This window comes from Neodiprion pinetum, chromosome 3 (genome assembly GCF_021155775.2).
Source record: "Neodiprion pinetum isolate iyNeoPine1 chromosome 3, iyNeoPine1.2, whole genome shotgun sequence".
NCBI classification, from domain to species: Eukaryota; Metazoa; Arthropoda; class Insecta; order Hymenoptera; family Diprionidae; genus Neodiprion; species Neodiprion pinetum.
The window spans coordinates 19,822,084-19,842,796 of NC_060234.1; the positions used below are offsets into that span (position 1 = coordinate 19,822,084).

The 20,713-nt window shown below is 36.7% G+C and overlaps 1 protein-coding gene across 3 annotated transcripts; it reads left to right on the forward strand.

Annotated features, from left to right (window-relative positions):
• The first annotated feature begins 1,858 nt into the window (after window positions 1-1,858).
• LOC124214725 (F-box/LRR-repeat protein 16) lies at window positions 1,859-19,074 on the forward strand. 3 transcript variants are annotated; one of them, XM_046617320.2, is made up of 7 exons: window positions 1,859-2,826; window positions 10,229-10,581; window positions 11,438-11,731; window positions 12,457-12,748; window positions 15,635-15,830; window positions 16,620-16,768; window positions 18,620-19,074. In XM_046617320.2, the coding sequence occupies exons 1-7, from the start codon at window positions 2,730-2,732 to the stop codon at window positions 18,766-18,768; spliced, it is 1,530 nt and encodes a 509-aa protein (XP_046473276.1). In that variant the 5' UTR covers window positions 1,859-2,729; the 3' UTR covers window positions 18,769-19,074. The 3 variants fall into 3 exon arrangements, with proteins under 3 accessions (XP_046473276.1, XP_046473277.1, XP_046473279.1); XM_046617321.2 differs by lacking the exon at window positions 1,859-2,826 and adding an exon at window positions 5,293-5,421; XM_046617323.2 differs by lacking the exon at window positions 1,859-2,826 and adding an exon at window positions 7,079-7,307.
• Window positions 19,075-20,713: the final 1,639 nt, after the last annotated feature.

Sequence of the window (20,713 nt, forward strand, 5' to 3'; positions counted from 1 at the left end):
CCGATAGTTTATTGTATATATTTTTGAAACTTTTGATACAGGTCTAATGTAACGCCAGTGTGTTTTAAAAATAAAGAGTAATGAAGTGTTTCACGTAACCGAGTTTTATATTACAAGATTTATTTATATCCTGATTCAAATTCTTTTTCCGGGGCTCACAGCACGCATTTTAATTTGTCCAGTTTTCCTCTCAGCTAATCAAATGCAGAGTGAGAAAGACGGAGTTACCCTAATATATATACATCTCTCTCTCATCACTTCGGCTGCATTTTTAGCGAAGTCGATGGGATGAGTAGCTTCCTCCGGTGGTATGATCTCTAAGGGCCCGAGTCACACAAGATAGTTTTTATAACAATCGAATGAAAAGTGGCGGGGCTTTGCGTGGTAGTTTTGCGGGACGCGAGTGGTTGATTTCTTTTACCTAGGGATGAAAGTGAAGCAATTCTGTGACTGCGCATGCGCGAGCCTATCTTTACAACACTGAGATGAAATTTGCTACTTTCATATCGCTAAAATGCTACGCTACGCACAGTACCACTTTTCACGCATGTTGGATAAAAAGAATATTGGACTTGTTGCTTATTTAAGTGTATCAAAAATCAAGCCCAATGTCTTCAGCATGAGTGCGCTGATTACACATTTGAAAGTGTGAGTTCCAAATCGGTTTACACGCATTAAATATTGATTCCATCATCGACTTCCCTATGGTCAAAACAAGGAATGAATATAAGGATCCATGTTTTGAATCATTGGACTAACATTCTGCAAAGTCATATTGCAGGTGCCTTTATTGCGAATTATAACAAATAAATCTGAGATCTCTACGTAATATTGATATTGACCAAAAATAGGAGACACTGTTCAAAGACGCAAGGTCTCAACTACTTGGCGAGCCCATGAAGTAGAAACAATTACTGTTAAAAATACAAAAGAGAAAGAATTTACTTGAATATACAAAAAGAAAACGCAGCCCCAATTGAAATCCAAAAGACGCATTACTGAGCTCAAGAAGAGTAAAGAGAAAAATGAGAAATAAGCTCACAAGAGGAAATCTCCACTTAAAAAATTCCACGTCAAGATTCATCTCGCACTACCATCATGGCTTCTCGAAATCGCGGGCTCACTGGCGGTGATATTTTGCCACCCGAACTTAACTGTAATTATGAGAGGGTCCATTTTTGTGTGAGAATGTCGAGAGTTCGTATTAGAGGCTTGTCTACTGGTTATCTGTTCTGCTAATGAAAAAATTTGTGACTTCAATTCCATCCGAAGAGTGCTTATAACTTGAACGAAGCTGTTGATAGGCGCATGATTTTTTTCCACTTAATGTTCGTTCGTACTTTCGTATCCATTCGTATGATCCATGTATGGAAACTGGATTATTTACCTACACTCTTGACGTGTCCAAAAAATGCACTTAGTGTTTTCAAAATGTTTCGAAATCTGGTATTAGGTCGTCATAAAAAATCTCAAGAGTAATTGTTACGACATAACAAGAAAATCAAGATTGCCGCGTGATCGAGGGAAGCAAGGAACAAATCTGGTATCTTTTCATGAACATTTCCATAAACTACATTCGTTGGGCTCAACGCGTTAGAGCTTTCCGAGTAAGCCGCGGATAAAATTTTTATTGTACTTTCTGCTGATACAGCCATTGAAATTGGTCATATAAACCAACCCCAGAGTGCTCTGAAGGCGTTTTGAGCCGGCATAAAACACTGTTATCGAAAAGGTATGAAGCTTACACGGATTGCCCACCGTTAGGCGCAGCGCCAGCACTGCTGCGCGCTGGCATAACTGAGTACGAAAGTGGGGGAGGCCTGACAAGTTCAGCAACGATATCGATTCAGTATAAGTTAAACCACCCCCGTCAATGGCTGAGCTTCAAGTATTATTTACGAGTTGATAACGTCAATTTTGAGAGCAAAAACCATGTAAAAATCAAACAAACTAATGTTCCTTCAATTCAAGTGTAATTCCGTAGTAATCCGTGAAATTGTTGTTGTTATGTAACAATTTGAATCGTAATCAGAGTTTCGTTACAGTATTGATTTGCTTACTAAAATGGTTTTGTTTGTATTTTCGTTGAGTTTCGTGTTGTTTCAACAGTAATGTACTTTGATATCTCGATTCCACATTGGGCACTTACTAATGTGAAATATTATAAAAAAAATTATTTTGCTATTATTGTTAATGTCGCAGTTAATTTTGTCATCGTCACTGCTGTGCTGCTGTTGTTAATATTGTATAATAAAGTAAATCGTAATTTTATATTCAAAAGTGTGAACAATGGTGATTTGTTGAATATTTTCTGTATATATGCTGCGGAACATCGATTCCAACTTGAAAATTAGAATACCAGTGGGTGAAATTTTAAATTAACGTGTTCAAAAAATATTTTAGGTATACTATTTTTATGATGTTCAAGAATGAAGTATAATAATATTAACTAATTTATAATCTAAAAACGTGCGGTCAATTCAAGTCAGATTAATAATCTTTCTCTAAAAATTCCAAATTGGACGCAACAAATTTAAAACTGTGGCATCAAAAAAAAATTGGCAACTAATAAATAGTCGTTTAGAGCTTTCATAATTTTCATAATTAAAAGATTGTTGATATCAGGATATCTAAAATAAATATGCTCAAGACACACGTCACCATAACAAATACCAGTTATTCTTGATCATAAGCAACCGTGTAAAAAGAGCGACTCGACTCTGAAAAGAATGTCTTCTATATCGGCACAAGGTGTTGTTGAAAGGGCGAGTGCTGAATTAACCAAAAGAATCAACGGTTTGGGTCTGCGCGCATCCAAGCACCATGGTTAGTTGCCACTCTAATTTTATACACACGCTTTGTGACTGATTCGAACTGCCCGTTTGTGCACAAAATACTATACGCTGACGCAAAAAGTCAACGCCATTGTTATGGCAGTATAACGAATGCCATAGAACGACACTAATCAATCTGTATGAAGAATTAGTCTAAGAGTCAGTGATTAAGAAACCTTTTGTAAAACTTTTAAAGTCATTACGAACACGACGATAACTCTAAAATACATTTTGAACATATTGCAGACATTAAGGTTGTTTCAGCGTGAAGGTGCAATGCACTTATTATGCATTTCTATTTAGACAAATAGTCAGCCATCAAAAAACTTACCTCGTTCCTGTAAGAAAATTTGTCATCTTATCATATGCTCGCTTAATATTATTAATAATTTATTCGGAAGCCTGTCTCGCTTCTGGTAGTAGATGTGGTCTTAATACAGCCACAATAAAAATGTTATGCAAAAATGTGATAACAGTAAAGCTGATTTTTGGTGCGTTAGAAGCGATTGATTTTTTATTGTTTAATGTTAAGGGGATGTCAAACTTTTTCGACGGATCAACTATTTTCCAACCTTTTCAGCTGATTTCATGAAGTAAGTTTCCGGATTTTGGGTCAAATAAAATATAAAATTGGTGTTCTTTGAAAAACTCTTTGCGTCACACATTTTCTCATTGAAGTAGGAAATAATTCCATAGCTATCGTGCAGGTAGTACAGAAAACAAAAGTTGGTATGCAATTTCCAATCTGATGATAAACAATAAACTTGTACCGTGGATTTTCAAAGAAAGTTGAACTGAAAAACATAGTGTAATAAACGTGGTAAATCTTATGATCATAATTTGTTACGTAATAAAATTTATTTCGATCATCTAACAACTTCTAATAAAAAATTTATCTGAATATTGTTTATTAAAAAGTGTGGTGCAATAAGCTTTTTGAAGAACACAATTTTCTAACGTTATTGTAACTAACACCAATTATGCAGTACGAAACGACAACGAAAGCCAGAAAAAATGTAAAACATTGCACAATAACCAAATTACAAATACAAAACAAAAAAATACAACCCACACACACTGCAGAGAAAAAACAAAAATAATTATATGCGAAAAAGATGTATCAATAAATTTAATTAATTTAAACTTAATTGACTATTGGAATCAGTATGATGTATCAATAAGGAACTAACTGAATACAATCCATGCAAACCGGTATCGGCAACATTTTGTATTGTGCAATGAAATTTTATTGATGGTTAAAATTTCATGGAGAAAAGAAAAACAAGAGTCGAATTTTGAACCTGCGAGCTAGGCATTGCGGGTTCAAACCTTTAAATGTTCGATGCAAGAATCAGCTTCACTCAAAAAATGAACGCCCAATACATAACTCATATTTTCACGTAGGTACTTATATTCTAGTTTGGCACTAGTTTTCCACCAATCAGGTTGTCGGAGCGTACTATAGCGTTGAACATAAAATATCGTTCACTGCTATCACACCAATATCAGCCTTCACGATATCGCGCTTCTGCATTGTTGTTTTTTCAAACCTCTTGCAGCTATACAATGGCAGCTATACACTATATATCCGAAGTTTCGGTCGAGCAATTGCTTATTTTCATTTATGATAGTTAATAAACGTACATGAATTAGTGTAACGCGTAAGCTCAACCTCACCATTTCGTGATTTTTCACAGCTTACCAAGTTTCATTTATTCCTCATGCCCTTGTTATTAGAGTTTTTGATCAAGCTTAATCGATCGAAATGGCAGCTACATGCCACATCCGCCACTAGGAATAAGCCAGACTTCCGAATCAATTATTCATGACGTTAAAAGAGTGTAATAAGATAGCAAATTTACCCACCGGAATGACGTAAGTGACTCTTAGACTAATTCTTGACTCAGTTTGACAGCGTGCTAGTGTGCAACATTCGTTATGCCGTTAAATTAGCTTGAAACGGCTAAACGCCATGCTGATTTAAATTAGTATTATGTACTGTTTTGCGTGATGCTACCCGTTTGCAAATTCCCGAATAGGACCCACATGCAGAGTCCTGCATGGGTCCTCAACTGTTTTGTGTTGGTCGAGGGGCTATTGACTCTGACTTTTAATGTAAAAGTAATTTCGTCACTTTTAATGGTTTTAAATGATTTCGTGTGATTTCAAGTGATCCCAGATAGTTTCAAGTCGGTTCGGATGATTTCGTCTAATTGCAAAATACTACGCGTGATTTCTCACACTTCGTATGATTTCATTCAATACGCACAATTTTATGAGATTTCGAATTGATTTTACCAGAATTCATGGAGTTTCAAGTTAATTTCAGAATCATCTCGTTAAAAGCATGGTTATTTCCTTGCAATTTCAAGGCTTTATATTTATATTATTAAGCCTGGAACCGTGCTTGACAACTTCTTGACTGATACCGAAACCAAGGCTATGAATATTTATTTTCAAACCACCCCTAAATCGTCAGCGCTTTCGTCGACTAGAGTATGAATGTGGAAACCAAACTCAATAACAGCGGCCTCCTCCACCACCTACCGTTTCCAGACCTTTGCACAAGACTGTGGATTGGATACTCGTAAGTTTTGTTAACCATTTTCATGACGGGTGCCATTATTTCTTATCAACTGGCTGAAGGGCTGGAGTGAGGTTATTGGCGAAATAGGGAACAGCAGCAATAACGGCACGATTCTATGAACCGCGCTTCGCTAGCTACGCATTCGATTCTGCGTATGATATGCAGAGGAACCACATGATGTGACCAGTAACACCGCGTAGTGTTACCCGACATTAAGGCGATCAGATCGAAGCATTTCGAGTATATAAGAGTGCCACAGGATGATTAAGACTATAAATTTTTGCAACGTAACATTAACCCTAGAACTACCGAAATTAAGACGAAGCTGTTTCTACCAAAACCAGTCGAAATGAATGGTCTTCAAAAAATACTTAATAATAACAAATTTTCATATCATATTGATAGAAACATATTCTATTATTGCATATTTTTAAAGACCAGCTATTTTGACTGGTGTCGTAGTTCTAGTGTTGATGATTTAAAATTACGCATGATGCTTCATTTTACCAACGACTTAACCATGAGAACGAAGTTAGTAACGTTACTACAACGATGCATGTTTAAGAAAATCGTTACATTATACCACGAAATAGTAGGAAGAAGACAACATACAACATTCTGCGATAAAACTTGTCCCCAGTTTTGATATAACGTAAGAACTGAACGAATGCGATTTAAGCGCATCTTACGGAAAAACGCGAAATTTCCGCTATAAAATGTGAAAAACAAAAGGCGGCGATCGTAACCTATAAGCCTCTATGCTATTAACATACTCCGTAAATTCGTAAGATACGCATTCGAAGTGAGTGAAAACCAGTGAAAAGCGAGTAATTGCTTTTCAAATCTCAACCGACATTAAATCCGCGGATAAACGGCGAATGGTAAGATTATAGGGGGAAGGGGGGAGAGCACTATACGCGCTTACACCGCGAGAGGCGCTTAAATCTTACCTCGACAATTCCTTTTACGTTGCCCCAAAAACTGGACCGACTTTTGAGTATTGTCTCCTTCCTATTACTCGGAGCATTGTACAGATCAGCAAATGTTGAATTGTTTTTCGGTCTTCCTATTTACATAATTTCTTCCCGGAAAAATTTATAACTCCATGAAAAATAATTTTTACGATGAAATTTTAAAAATAATGTAAAATATTGCATATAAATCATGATTCGAATTTTAAATGCAGTTCCAAGTACGAAAAATCGACGGATCAGCGGTAGTAAGAATGAAAAAAAAACATGTGTATGGCAATCACGCGCGAAAGAATAAAACTTCTGAAATTTATACGAGGGATTGATCGTAACTTCAACTACTAAAAAAATGGCTCTTTACTTACTTATGAACCGTTTATTCATGGATTCTTGTTACTTGTACATGCATACATCATTTCCCTTAGGGATTTTGATGCAGATTATTACTTAGATTTGTATTCATGTTTATATTTCGTATTTGTTTTATGTTTCCTTTACGTACATAAGTTAGTTTTAAGTTTCATTTAGGTCTTAACTCTAATAGTAAGAGTTGTGTGGATGTGTGTGGGTAATTGTGTGATAGGGGTGAGGATTATCCACTCGCAAAATGTTGTGTGCCACGTTTCTGTTTGCGAATTCCTGTGTATCTTCTCTCGTCGGTGCGCTTAAGTATTGATACGCCAATGTTGGTAGTATTTCGAGGTTGTTCTGGTGAAGTTCTCGTAGTCGTTTCATAAAGGGGGTCTCATCCAACATTTCCCATAGGTCTTCTGTGGGAAATGATATTGAAAGTCCAGCTGCATTTTTTAAGGCTTTCTCATACACCACCTCTAGGTTCTTGATGTTGGTTTTGTTAAATAGTGGTAGGAGGCACGCAGCTCCGTAACCAAGTGTGGTGGGAAGGTGAGAATGCAGGTTCGTATAATACCAGCTTCCTTGACTGGGTCATATTAAAATGTTGAATAATATCCGTCAAATACATTCGAAGAAAACATATAAACTGTCAAGCGCTACTATATAGAGTTCCGTTCGTTGCATGGAAAAATTATTATCTCCCTCCGACCGTCAGAATTGGATTTGTTACGTGTGAATCAAATGGGAATTACAAAATCTCGATACGGCACCACTTAAAAAAATCGTACAGCGATTTCTTTTCACGAGGTCTAATATTATGTTATAAACTATGATTTCGTGAAGCTGGAGATCGAAAAAAAATTGTTTTTTTTTTGAGGCAGTCTAATATATACTATATATATACTATGTATATCCGTATATATAGTATGTATGTCAGTATATATACTATACATATACTATAACATATACTATATTATGCTATATATACTGAACATATACTATGTATATCCGTGACATATATAATATGCGTGCATATTATATAGAATGTAACTCGTTTTCTTTTTAGAATCGCGATATCTCAGAAATGATAATTCTTAGGAAAAAAAAGTATAGAGACCATTTTTGTGGATAATTTTACGATCTACAATTTTGCTCCGAGCTATTTTTTTGATAAAATTAACCGTTAACGAGAAAAATCAAAAAAACCGAAAATTTTTACCTTTGACCTTGAATAAATTTTTTAGCACACATGGTATCGATGGGGACTTTTTTCTTTTTCTTTATAATGGTAAATCCAAAGTCTCTACCAAAATTCAGCTCTGTCGGAATTATTGTGTTTCGATCACTATTTTTATGTCTAAATTGACCAGACTATTAGCGTTGCACAATATTCTGTAGTAACCTCCGCTGAAGAAGTTTCACATCAAAAATCCAAACACCTTCATCTGTAAAAAATAATATAGAAATATCTAGGCAGATTGGCAGATGATGCTACAGTACCACCTCGATATATCGCGGTTGGTAAATGTTTCCTCGAAGCTCCATTCCCCCACCAGCTGTTCGCGCGCATTAAGCTACGGCGGTACCGCAGAGAGAAGTAGGGGAACCATTTATATCGCAGTTCTCCTCCTCTACAGCCCCGAAAACTGCGATATAACGAGATGGCACTGTACTGTCTTTTCGGTCTCACAGGAGTCCGATAGAGTAGATACAGCCAGGGGGCATATCTTTACCACAAACACAATGACGCAGCATTTACTAATCGGATTTTTCTATATTTGACCTTACGCCCGGAACAGGTTTACCTCATCAAAATTTTCCCTACCCAATCTTATAAAATCTTCGTCCCACCATTTTTTGTCTGGGTTCATCGTTCTCTTTTGTAATTCTTTTCCTATTTTTTCCTGCACCTTGGGACTGCTTCCTCTGATCAGTAATGTCAATCATGTATTTTTGTTCTTCCTCCACATTTTCTTATCGAATGCCTGCTTCCATATCCATTTCTATTTCCATTTGTATAGGGTAGCGATCGGTTTTATCTTATCCTATATAGATTATTTCAATTGAAGTTCCGTCATCCATCACCGCGATACACATCGTTCCAACAAATAGTAATTTTCTTTCCCATCACCTTATTTGTTACCATTAAAAATTGCTTCCCATTTTGTCAATGAGTAGTTCTAGATATCCGACTTGTCTCGTATTTTGATGGCTATTCTCAAAATTTCTTTCTTATTTATCTTACTTTTCTAATTCTCATATTATTTCTGTTAAAGGTTGTCTTCGTTTATTTAAAGTCTCTGCCTACATTTGTCATAGATATTCTTTTATACGTAAGTGATTTCGTGATTAATTTTCTCCACTATTCCTGATCGGACTTTTCGTAATTTTTCTTGCAATTTTTTAAGCTCATTACGATCAAACTAGTCGGAGTTTGTTTTTTTTCCGACTATTTAAATGGCATACATGAAGAGATCTTGAGTAGTTTTTCAGATCAACTTCACAATCATGACTGTACCCGTCATTTTCATCCGTGCGCGCGATGAACCGTATTTTCAAGTAGTAGAGCGGTTTTTAAAGAACTGATATTTTGACAGCGATAAAAAATAGAAACAAGCACTCCACTTTTCTAATCGTGCTTAGTGAAGATTTTTCATGGGGGGTAAAAACCACCCCGATGACAAGTTTATATTATATTCTTTCAAAAGATCTTGACTTCATCACATCAAACAATTTTGTTCCTATTTTTCTTCTGGTCTGCACTATTATTGTCATACATACAGCTTTTTTTAATCAATAACCTATAGAATTATAGAGATTGCACGCACTCACGCGTCGCAACCGTTCATACAGAAGATAAGGATAAGAAAAAGGAATTAATATTAAAGGAAGTAAATAGTTTGATTATGGGATATTCCATCGACCTTCAATCTGGGTCTGATCCTTGATTTCTCGGGAGTGTTTGACGAAATCGAGTCGCGTAAAGTGGATTGAAGGAGTTGCATGGTGATGGTTCTAAGTTAGGATTTGGAATCGAAGTGTGTTAGATTTTGGACTTGATTTTCAATGATATGACTAGCAGTTAGGCTGATGAGAGGTCAATACTAATCGTCATGAATCTTTCATTTGCAACGTTATGAATTATTTGTAATTGACATGTTGGAACGATAAGAGTTGCCACGAATCATTCAGAGTTATGCTAATACGTTGGGCTCCCGCCCCCCCCCCCCCCCCCCCACGATAGCGGTTTGCCATGATTACTCTAATTTACATTTGTTCAATAAACATTAAATGATGACTGTTCCAAATTATTCTTCGATTCTTAAGCTCTGTACAATACAATGGGGGGTGGCATCTTCCATATGCAGAGATCTTGCACGTACCCTTTTCCTTACAGAATAGTAAAAAATGTATATCAAAGGGTTAATTTCTTCAACGATGTGAGCGTGAAAATTTTTACATTTTTTTGTACATGTTGACAGGCGGGGGGAAGACCAGTGTCATGGAACGTGTCACAAACGTATTTTGCGGAGGCGGAGGAGGCACAAATACAAACTTACAAACGTCGAACGTGAATGTCACCCCTGATAAACCGAGCAGAGGTGGACCTATTCCTGGTGGCACACCCGCCAGTGGCAATATCAAGGGTTTGAATAATGGGACGACAAATCGTGGCCGCACGCTTCGAAATAGGGCAAAAAACGTACCACTGGCCAGTGGCGGTACAGGAGGACACGCAACGCCAGCTACTTGGGAACAGCTAATCCAGGATGACCATTTCCTAGGTCACTTCTTTTTGTATTTCACCGCCGGTGAAAGAAGGGTTTTGGCACAGGTATGCGATATTTCGAATATGTAAACGCCGCTGGTAAACACGTCCAATTATGCGTATACCTATAATAACTGTATGGCTGTGGGGTGAAATGCGTCCTTAAATACATTTGAAATAGAAATCGAAAAATGATTCTACAAATATTAGCGAATTGGAACAATGATAATGACCTTCGTAATTCTGTTTCGAATGGACAATGTAAAATAGATGTTTGAAATGAGTTACAAAATGTAAATTGGCATTTTACCTCAAGAATTTCATACACGCACTCATTGATGTACCGAGAAAAAACGGAGAAGCTTATCAGGCTGAGCGATCTACTGCACATGCGCACAATAATCGAACGCTATTGTTCTGCGTAATCGTACCAGGATAAAATTTTCATCTGCAAGGCAGCTGGAAAATCAACTTACACGAAACGGGGCATAATATGTCACACTTTCGCGCGTTAAGTGGACAATTGAAATTGTATTGCCATGATGACTCGTAGTAGTCATTAATCAGTTGACTACAGATGTTTGCCAAACCTTCCAAAATGGGTACATCAATTATTTAAGATGTGATGAAACTAAAAAAAAATCGCTTAACCTGCCAAGTTTCACGGTTTCTTCTGGAATGTCACTGAACCACCTTATGTATGTTCTTGAAAGATCACATGATCGTAAAAGCAATATTTCGAGTTCCACAATTATTTGTTCTTGTGTAATTATGCAATGAAATGATATGTGCTGTCCTAGAGTAATATCACAACGAATACACGAAAATCGAGAACTCATGTTCAGAAATACATTTTAATATCAGTGATATTGTCGATGTGTAGGAAGCTATTCAAGATACTCTAACGTCCTTAAAAATTCAGGTTTGTTCGAGATGGAGGGACGTTCTTTACGCCAGACCAAGGCTTTGGGCCGGGTTAGTTCCAGTAGTACGATGTCGAGAGGCCCGAGTTATGGCTTCTAGTTCACGAACTCGTCTTTACGCATCTTTAGTAAGAAGAGGATTTCATTCTTTAGTTTTGTTGGGTGCAGCCGACGAAGACGCCTTGGAACTAACGCATAGCTTTCCTCTGGCACAAAGGCACGTGCACTCCTTGTCATTAAGGTGCTGCGCTGTGACTGATAGAGGTTTGGAAGCCATGCTGGATCATTTGCAGGTGAAAGCATATTTTACCTATTTTACAAAGTAAAATATACACTTTATGTCAAATAATATCAAAACCTTAGATTTTTTCTAACTTGTGATTTTAAATTCCATTGAACGTATAGAGTACCGTAGATAAGCTTCCAATATAGGTAAATGCCCAACAGCTACAATAAACTTTTTCTCAAAAGAGCGCTATTCAACTTTGTAGTCCACTCGAATGAGATATAAAATTAATATAATTATACTCATGGCAATTGAGGGAGGGGTGAGCATTTTCTTATGCAAGTAGTTGTGGTTTCAAAAAACATACCTAAATATCCACATGTGTACCTAATAATTAACCGTTTAAAACCATTTTTCATCGACATCTAATCGTTAATTGTTAGATGCCGAGTGCTTGAACCCGATAAAAGAGTAATTTATCATAAGAGTACATGTTAAACGATGCAAAATATGCATAACGATATCTTTCCCACAGACGCCTTTGAATCACTAAAATTAATTCAGCTATAACCCGTGTTTCAATCTTCATCTTTTGTCAACCGCCATTTCATTTTCTAATATAACTCCTTTAATAATAATCCAAATAAATGGCATTTTACTTGGTCAGTAAGGATGGAATATGGCATCGTGTTAACCTCAAAAATAAAAAAATCTATTATGCGCATTTGACGCTCATTAGAAGAGTTTGTGAGTATTTAGTACACCCTAAAATATTTTTTCCTATTATTTCAGGCCTTGTTCGAACTTGAATTAGCTGGCTGCAACGAGATAACAGAAGCTGGTCTTTGGGCTTGTCTAACCCCAAGAATAGTTTCACTATCGTTATCAGATTGCATTAATGTTGCGGATGAAGCTGTCGGTGCCGTAGCTCAGCTTTTACCAAGCCTCTATGAGTTTTCTCTTCAAGCTTATCACGTAACTGATGCTGCGCTTGGATATTTCAGTCCAAAACAAAGCGGATCACTGAGCATACTCAGACTTCAGTCTTGTTGGGAGCTGACGAATCACGGCGTTGTTAATATTGGTAAGTGATATTACATACAGTATTACATCTGCAGTTATAAATACCAATACCTGAGCGCAAAATTGGAAAAATGATCTCCAATATTCGAAGTTAGTTTCAAAAAACTTTGGTACACGGATCAGGAAATTTTATATTATCATTTGATACACGGACAAAGTGTTTTTAGTACGTAGCTGCCTTTGTATGTTTCAAGGAATATGTTCTTGAACAACCAAGGCCCGATTTATACTGAACGTTTTTTCCATCTTGCTTAACCTATAGATTATAAAATTAGTTGTTTGAAAAATATTATTATTTCCAAAATCTGAAAACAATTGGCATCACGCAGTAAACTATTAGAATAGCTTTTTACCACTATTGGAAGATATAGATTTTGTAGCAGTAAAAGTTAGACATGAAAATTATGCAAAGCAAGAAAATGGCTATTTTAGAACAAAATGGCGGGCGAGGTTCAGGGGTACAAATCAAAAAATTGCGAAGGAACACCAAAATTATGTTTGGGGGGAAACCAACTGGAAATATGCATGTAAATCACATGCAACAACTTTGAAAAATCTGCATTGAGGAATAGAGTTTCTTTCTTATGTACTGTGAGCCAACCATTATAACGTGAATAACGAACACAAAGCCGGATACCGTAATCATGGATATATCAGTATGTATTGAAAAAAGCAGTGATATCTCTAAAACACCAAATAGCATATCTCAAAACTGAAAAGGAATAGTACAGCGATACGAGGCGACCCAATAAGCAAATGAACTCTTGACTCTACTGACACCACCTACGACTCTACGAACACCAGTTTGGTATCTCTCTTCGAATTAGTTACAACTCGTATGTTGTAGAATATCATACATCATACATCATACATCATCATAGACAGTATTAAAGTTCGAAACCAAATTTTGGATGTTCGGATGTTCAGAAAGTGACGTCACCCAAAATTTTTTTTCACTTGACGTCATCGATCTATAGTAATCGTCGACGACCAAAATCAGCTAGCCGAATTCCTCAGTCTGGAAACAACCGCGCAGTAGAGAGGACGTATGAGAATCGCACTCCGTGGATTTCGAGTACCAGGTTCTCCAGCTCCTGGATCCCTGCGCTCCAGGTCCGCTACCTGGTGAAACTCGACTTCCAGGACAAGCGTTCCGTATTTTCTGCGCTCCAGGTCCGCTACCTGGTGAAACTCGACTTACAGGACAAGCGCTCCGTATTTTCTGCGCTCCAGGTAGGCTACCTGGTGAAACTCTACATCCAGGACAAGAGTTCCGTATTTTCTGCGGTCCAGGTAGGCTACCTTATGAAACTCGACTTCCAGGATAAGCGCTCCGTAGTTTCTGCGCTTCAGGTCCGTTAGCTGGTGAAACTGGACGTCCAGGATAACCGCTCCATAGTTTCTGCGCTCCAGGTCCGCTACCTGGTGAAACTCGACTTCCAGGACAAGCGCTTCGTAATTCCTGCGCTTCAGGTCCGCTAGCTGGTGAAACTGGACGTCCAGGATAAGCGCTCCGTAGTTTATGCGCTCCAGGTCCGCTACCTGGTGAAACTCGACTTCCAGGACAAGCGCTCCGTAGTTCTGGCTGTCCGGGTCCTTGACCTGGTAACTTTTGACCTTCAGGACTAATTTGCCTTAGTTCTGGCTGTGCAGGTCCTCTACCTGGTGGATCTCGACCTCCAGGACAAGTGCTGCATAGTTCTGGCTGTCCAGGTCCTTGACCTGGTGACTGTTGACCTTCAGGACTAATTTTCCGTAGTTCCTGCGCTCCGGGTCATCTACCTGGTGGATCTCGCTCTCCAGGACTCGCGTTCCGTAGTTTTGGCTGTCCAGGTCTTTTACCTTGTGAATTTCGACCTCCAGAACTGGCGCTCCGTAGTTACGTTGTGTTGAAATTGTTGCTGTACATTCAATATCTACTAACAACGTTATCGGCTGGACTTCGAGATTCACTATGTAAATTATTGTGTATGTATTGTAACGTTTTGACGTACGTCACGAAATAAATACGGGTTCGTGAGCTTAATTAGCGAAGCAATCAAGGGCGGAAATTAAATATTGAAAAAATGCTTTAATGGCAAGTAAGTGTTTTCAACCAGTGTTTTGAACAAATTCAAACAAGGCTGTTTTTACAATACTAACGGTTGACGCAGCAACCTTATTCATTTTATGACATATGAAGTGTTACATGTCTTTTATCTGTGATGACTAATAGATCAGTTAAACGAGAGGTAAAACGGATGATTTCACCGTTTGTAACAGTATATTACGATACATACGAGCAGAATTATCAGGTAGTAAGTTATGTTTTAACATTCTACGAATGTACGCTAAACTAATGACAGTAAGGCTTATCCAAACGAGCACAAAAATCAGCTGTACTAGGCATCCCAACCTTGTGCACATGTTTGTGATAATGTATTGATTAACACTTATTACCCATTGAACAATCCGAGGTATCTGGTAAATCTTGTATAATCATTTGGTAAAACACTGACAACGAGTAAGTGAGCGTAGCGAGCGCACGAGCACAAAACCCAGCTACACTAGGCAACCGACCTTTTAACGTTTTAAAGTTAGTTGAAAACTAAAAGAGACATCCTTTTTTTATCGGCGGAAAAACGGTTTAAAAGAGCAAAAGCGACTCCCGAAGATGGGCACCCAACAGAGTGATTTCTTGATGCGCTCTGTGTACATATTCGAATTTGTCCATTCGTTCATTTACTGGCACAATTACTTTCAATCAAAAAAAACTTACACACTGTGAATTGTCGACCTATATGAATTCGGGTCGTTCGTAGTCAATTATAACTTCAAATGGAATATCGAATATGAGTTTATACTGTGCAGGCGAAATTATATTCTAAGAAAATATCCATTATTTCAGTACATTCCTTGCCCAACCTCACTGTACTTTCGCTGTCTGGATGCAGCAAAGTTACGGACGATGGCGTTGAATTAATAGCTGAGAATTTACCCAGGCTTCGTTCGCTGGATCTAAGTTGGTGTCCTAGGATAACTGACGCGTCTCTGGAGTGCATCGCGTGCGATTTGAATCACTTAGAAGAGCTTACGTTGGATAGGTAAGTAAAGATTTGAAAAAAAAAATTGGTAGAAGCAACTATACCTACCTGTTTATCAAAGTATTAATTACAATGAGTAGGTAATAATCGCAACAAAGATAAATGGAAAGTAGTGTTTTTGACTCATTCAAAATTTTAGAAATTATTCGTTACCTTTCGAATCATTCTGAAAAATAAAAATTACAGACAAAACTTTGGAAAATTGTATTTTTTGCCAATAATTACTGTTTCTCAACGTGATATAGTATATTACAGCCCTGTGAAAAAGGCGTGCAGCGCAACTTACAATATTTATATATGTATATTTTACGCACACTATCAATTACTCTGTGCACCAAAAAAACGATTGTACCGTTCCGCATACTCAGGGATTGCCCATATATTGCGTAAGATGGTTTTTGGCGTTATTGGACCAGTCCCTCCGCCTAAATAAAGAAGTGTAAAACTATACATGTTACCTAAGGTTTGTAAAGTGTTTAAACGTTCAAAAAGGTCTAGCCGGATAAAGATGTCAAAATTGTCCCAGAAGCTTTTTGACGCGCAGTTTGAAAAAAACATTGGTCATTAAAAGAAAAAGTTTTACACCAAGTTCAATCCCCTGTGGCTTTAATCCAACATTGAGTGTAAAATCTTGTTTGTTTTAGTTTTCATTTTTTCCCTCTGCGTCTATAAGAGCTGTTACATTGGAAAAATTTCAGAATTTTTTTTTTATGTTCTATGCGACATGTATAATCCCATTAAATATTGTATTGAAAAGGTATCATACAAGTCATATAATTTTTCTTTCAGATGCGTTAATGTTACGGATATTGGCGTTGGTTACATTTCTACGATGGGTTCATTGAGTGCACTCTTTTTAAGATGGTGTTTGCAGTTAAGAGATTTTGGACTCCAGCATCTATGCAGCATGCGATCTTTACAAGTGCTTTCTGTTGCAGGTATGATTTTAGTGAAAATTATAAGCATTTTAGTTCCTTGATGAGATTCATAACCAAATTGAATTGAGTAGAATACTACGCATTTATCGTGGAAAAACCAGAATTTAATCAAAACCATATAAGAGAGAACGGAGGCCTTGCAAACTAATTTGATGACCAATTTGCACACTTAAAAATATCGAAACCACCAAGGCGATTGAATTTCTTAGACAACTATATATCGCAGAATTTAGTAATCAATTAGATATTTTTATAATGAAGCAATACTCTAATTAACTCTGACGCAGCATTTTAGATCATAGCTCACGAATACAATAACTTACACTTGTCTGCAGTAATTTGAATTGTAAATGTTCTCTGTCTAATTGTAAGGATGTTTTGGATTTCGCGGAGTTCCAATTTTGCAGATTCCATTTCAAACTGATCATGATCACCGACCCAAAAGACCTGCAGCGAATATCAAATTTTCTGAAGATCTCAAAAATGTAGGAGTTTTCCTCAAAAATGTAGGAGTTTTCGTATTTTGAAATCTCCATATTTGGCTGGTTATTATAAGTTTGGAAAATTAACCTGAAATTCGTAAACAGCGCTCCAAAAAATTTCATGTGCCCAAATACAATATACAAATTGCGGAAAAGATGATTTTCGTTATGTAGCGTTAATACTCAACTGGGGCACGACGATTTCTGATGTCAAATGGGACTAATACCACCGAAGGGGTTAAAAGAATCGCTGATTGGTATTATCCCTCTCTACTTGTTTCGATTGCTCTCTAGCTACACGGAATGCGCACCGTTTTTCAACATATCGGGCCGATGCATATATTCCCTACAGGATTTCGAGTCTAGATCATCCAAAGTATAAAATCCCATAGTTTCATATTAATGTCCGGACCATGCCACATTCACTATGCTTTCATGTTCATGAAGAGAGATATTTCGTGGTAATTACTGTAGGGTCCTTAACTATTTTTATTTTGTGCCGTAACGAAAAAACATAGTTCTGAGTACAAAATGGAAATAAACTTTTTTTTTTTTTGCTATAACCAGAAAATCTGGTCAATGTTAGTATTTTGAACGAATATGGCTACTCGTACATCATTTTTTATTAACGATTACACATAATTTGATGTACGTGCAGAAAAAATTGATGTTAAGGACTCATACAACTAAAAAAAATGTAGTTAACTAAACAGATTTGACGATTCAATAAGCAAAAAATGAAGTATTGACAACTATAATTATACCGAAAAATAACTTGTACCACATTTCCTTGTTATTACAACAATATTTAAACCATTATTGTTATAATACTTATTTTACTAGAAATTTCTAACTGTAAAAAATGGAAATTCTTCGCAGTATTTGAATGTTTTCCAGACCACAGAAAAACGCGGTACAAGTATACAACTATTTATAATGTAATCATAGTTGTCAATACTGTTTTCTGGTTACTGTAACATTAAATATATTTTTTTAGTTTACTTTACTTCTATTGGTTAAATGAGGCCTCGACATCAATTTGTCGTGATGCTGATATGAAATGTTTGCAATAGTTACAAGAAAATATTAGTACGAGTTGGCTAGGTTAAACACAGCTCTGAATTAATAACTCCGACTAACAATAAAAACGAAAGGGATTCTTATTAAAATGATCCCTTATGGAAATTGTCTCTTCAGGGTATTATTTCAGTGCATGAATTCAAGACGCAAGAAAGTCACAGAAAGGTTATAAAATAAAAAATTGTGGCCTAGGAATTCGCCAAGACGGAAGATCAAGAGTTAATATTTTTTTTCTCGTACAAAAAAAAAGCTTTGAATGTGAAACATTGCAATGTGTATTTGTGTACAGGTTGTCCACTCTTGACCAGCAGTGGCCTATCGAGCTTGATACAATTGCGGCACCTCCATGAACTAGAACTAACTAACTGCCCCGGAACATCACGCGAGCTCTTCGATTATCTACGAGAGCACCTCCCACATTGCCTGATCATTGAATAAAAGCTTGATGCCGAATACGTTCACACCGACGGCAAATTAGAGGTAAAGGCAAGGTAAAATTGAAACGTTTACACCGAAGGTGAAACACAGGTAGAGGTAAGATCTATGAATCAGGACACCTATTGAAAGAGAAATTAAAAATCAGGCATTGTAAGACATTTTTGTTGGAATCTTCGCATCCTGTTACTGAGTCATTTCCAAAGTCTTTGCAGCTTATTGTGAGAGTCTCGTATTTACGAATCCCAGTTTCTAGCAGCATACCGTTTTAATTAACCTCAGAGAGATAAATTAGTTTTTCACTCGTTTCATTGTACGTTGAAAAATGGGCAAAAAAAATATGATCCAACCGAAGCGATAAAATTCCAAAGAGAGGTCCGCGATTGGTTTACAAACGAGATACCAGCATCACTCTTGTCACCTTATTCATCTGTAATTCGTGTGAGCAATCGTGAGCCGGTTTTGTTATTCAGATTCACAATTTATTTAAGTGGGCAGCTATTACTTTTTGTGAATATGGATTTCGATCTGACCTCAGCGTGTTTATTGTAATTCAGAGTCCACGTTGAACAATATTGCATGCTCAAATGTGCTACAATCTCATTTTCACATTATAGATTTGAGTCAATTTATCTTACTATAATTTTCTCTAGCAGCGCTTGAAAAATAAACATAATCATTTAATTGAAATGAAATCAATTGTACACGTAACATAATTTTTTGGTGGTACCTCATTGGACAGAGTACGTTATGCGTTGAAAAAAATAAATGCCAATGAAATTGGCATACGCTTTTACTTAGTACGCACATGAAAATACTAATTGCCCAGAACACATAGTAATTCCGTGTATTTCACTTTCTTGCCTGTATTCTGTGTCTCTGTAATTGGCATTGTGGCGAAAAGTGATTAAACATACAATACTTGCATTTTTACATGGCTGCCCCTTGAATATAAGCTATCGAAAGTATTTGGTTTGCCCAGACTTTCTCTACAAACGTTTCATCTGCGGTATAATCGTAGTCGTTGTATATATTAAATCCAGAAATGGAAAATTGATTGCAATGACTTAATTTGAATAATAATTTGGTCATAATATAAGTAATTCTGAATGCCGCATGTAGGCATGACACTCTACTTATGCGAACATATTTAAGAATGTCGGCTACCATAAGGGGAGACAGTATTTGACTTAAGACTTTTTTCAAAGCAATACATAAGCATTTATGAAGATAAAGAATGTCAACAAAAAATATCTGATAACATACTCCAGCGACAAAAAATCTTACTGATGCAAATAAGAATTTAAGTCAATCGTCATTTTTCGTTTAGCTTGCATAGAGACAATAGTTATCATTACTTACAGTTGCTTAAAAATAAATGAGTAATTGATTGACTTCTTTAAATTCCTGAAAGTATTGCAAAGATATCCTAACACCTATTCATACACTAACGGATTCACATTGGTACGAAACAATTTTTACTGATATTTCGTTGTTGCACGTAGTCTTTCATGTGAAAAGTAAAATGTCGAATAATTGTTCGTTATTAATTATAAATTATTCTGTAATTACTTTTTATACAAAAAAAAGGAACCTACTTTATTTGTGACTGTATACCTTTTAATTGTACGAGTTTTTCCTGGTATGATTAAAATCTGTGCTTGAGGACATGGGTCAGCCATCGTCACTCGACTTACCCACGTGAGAAACACAAAGATCACGTATTTTCGAAACGATATTTATACACAGCTAAATTTCCCCAAGTAGATCATTAACGAAAACGATCGTATAATATCTACCGAGACGAAACGCCTAAACTTAAGGTGGTATTCTAGTCTAGAACTTTGAAAAAATCGATTTTTTCCCGTGATCTGATACTATGAATTATGGAGAATAAGTGGGTGAAGGATTTTTTCAAAATTCGGCAAATTGGTGACGTTATACCAAT

What these genes read in the sequence shown, in the direction of transcription:
- LOC124214725 (XM_046617320.2), top strand. Translation starts at nt 2,730, where the DNA reads ATGTCTTCTATATCGGCACAAGGTGTTGTTGAAAGGGCGAGTGCTGAA. An exon ending in GCGCGCATCCAAGCACCATG is followed by an intron (nt 2,827 to 10,228) that starts GTTAGTTGCCAC and finishes ACATGTTGACAG; the next exon opens with GCGGGGGGAAGACCAGTGTC. An exon ending in TCACGGCGTTGTTAATATTG is followed by an intron (nt 12,749 to 15,634) that starts GTAAGTGATATT and finishes CCATTATTTCAG; the next exon opens with TACATTCCTTGCCCAACCTC.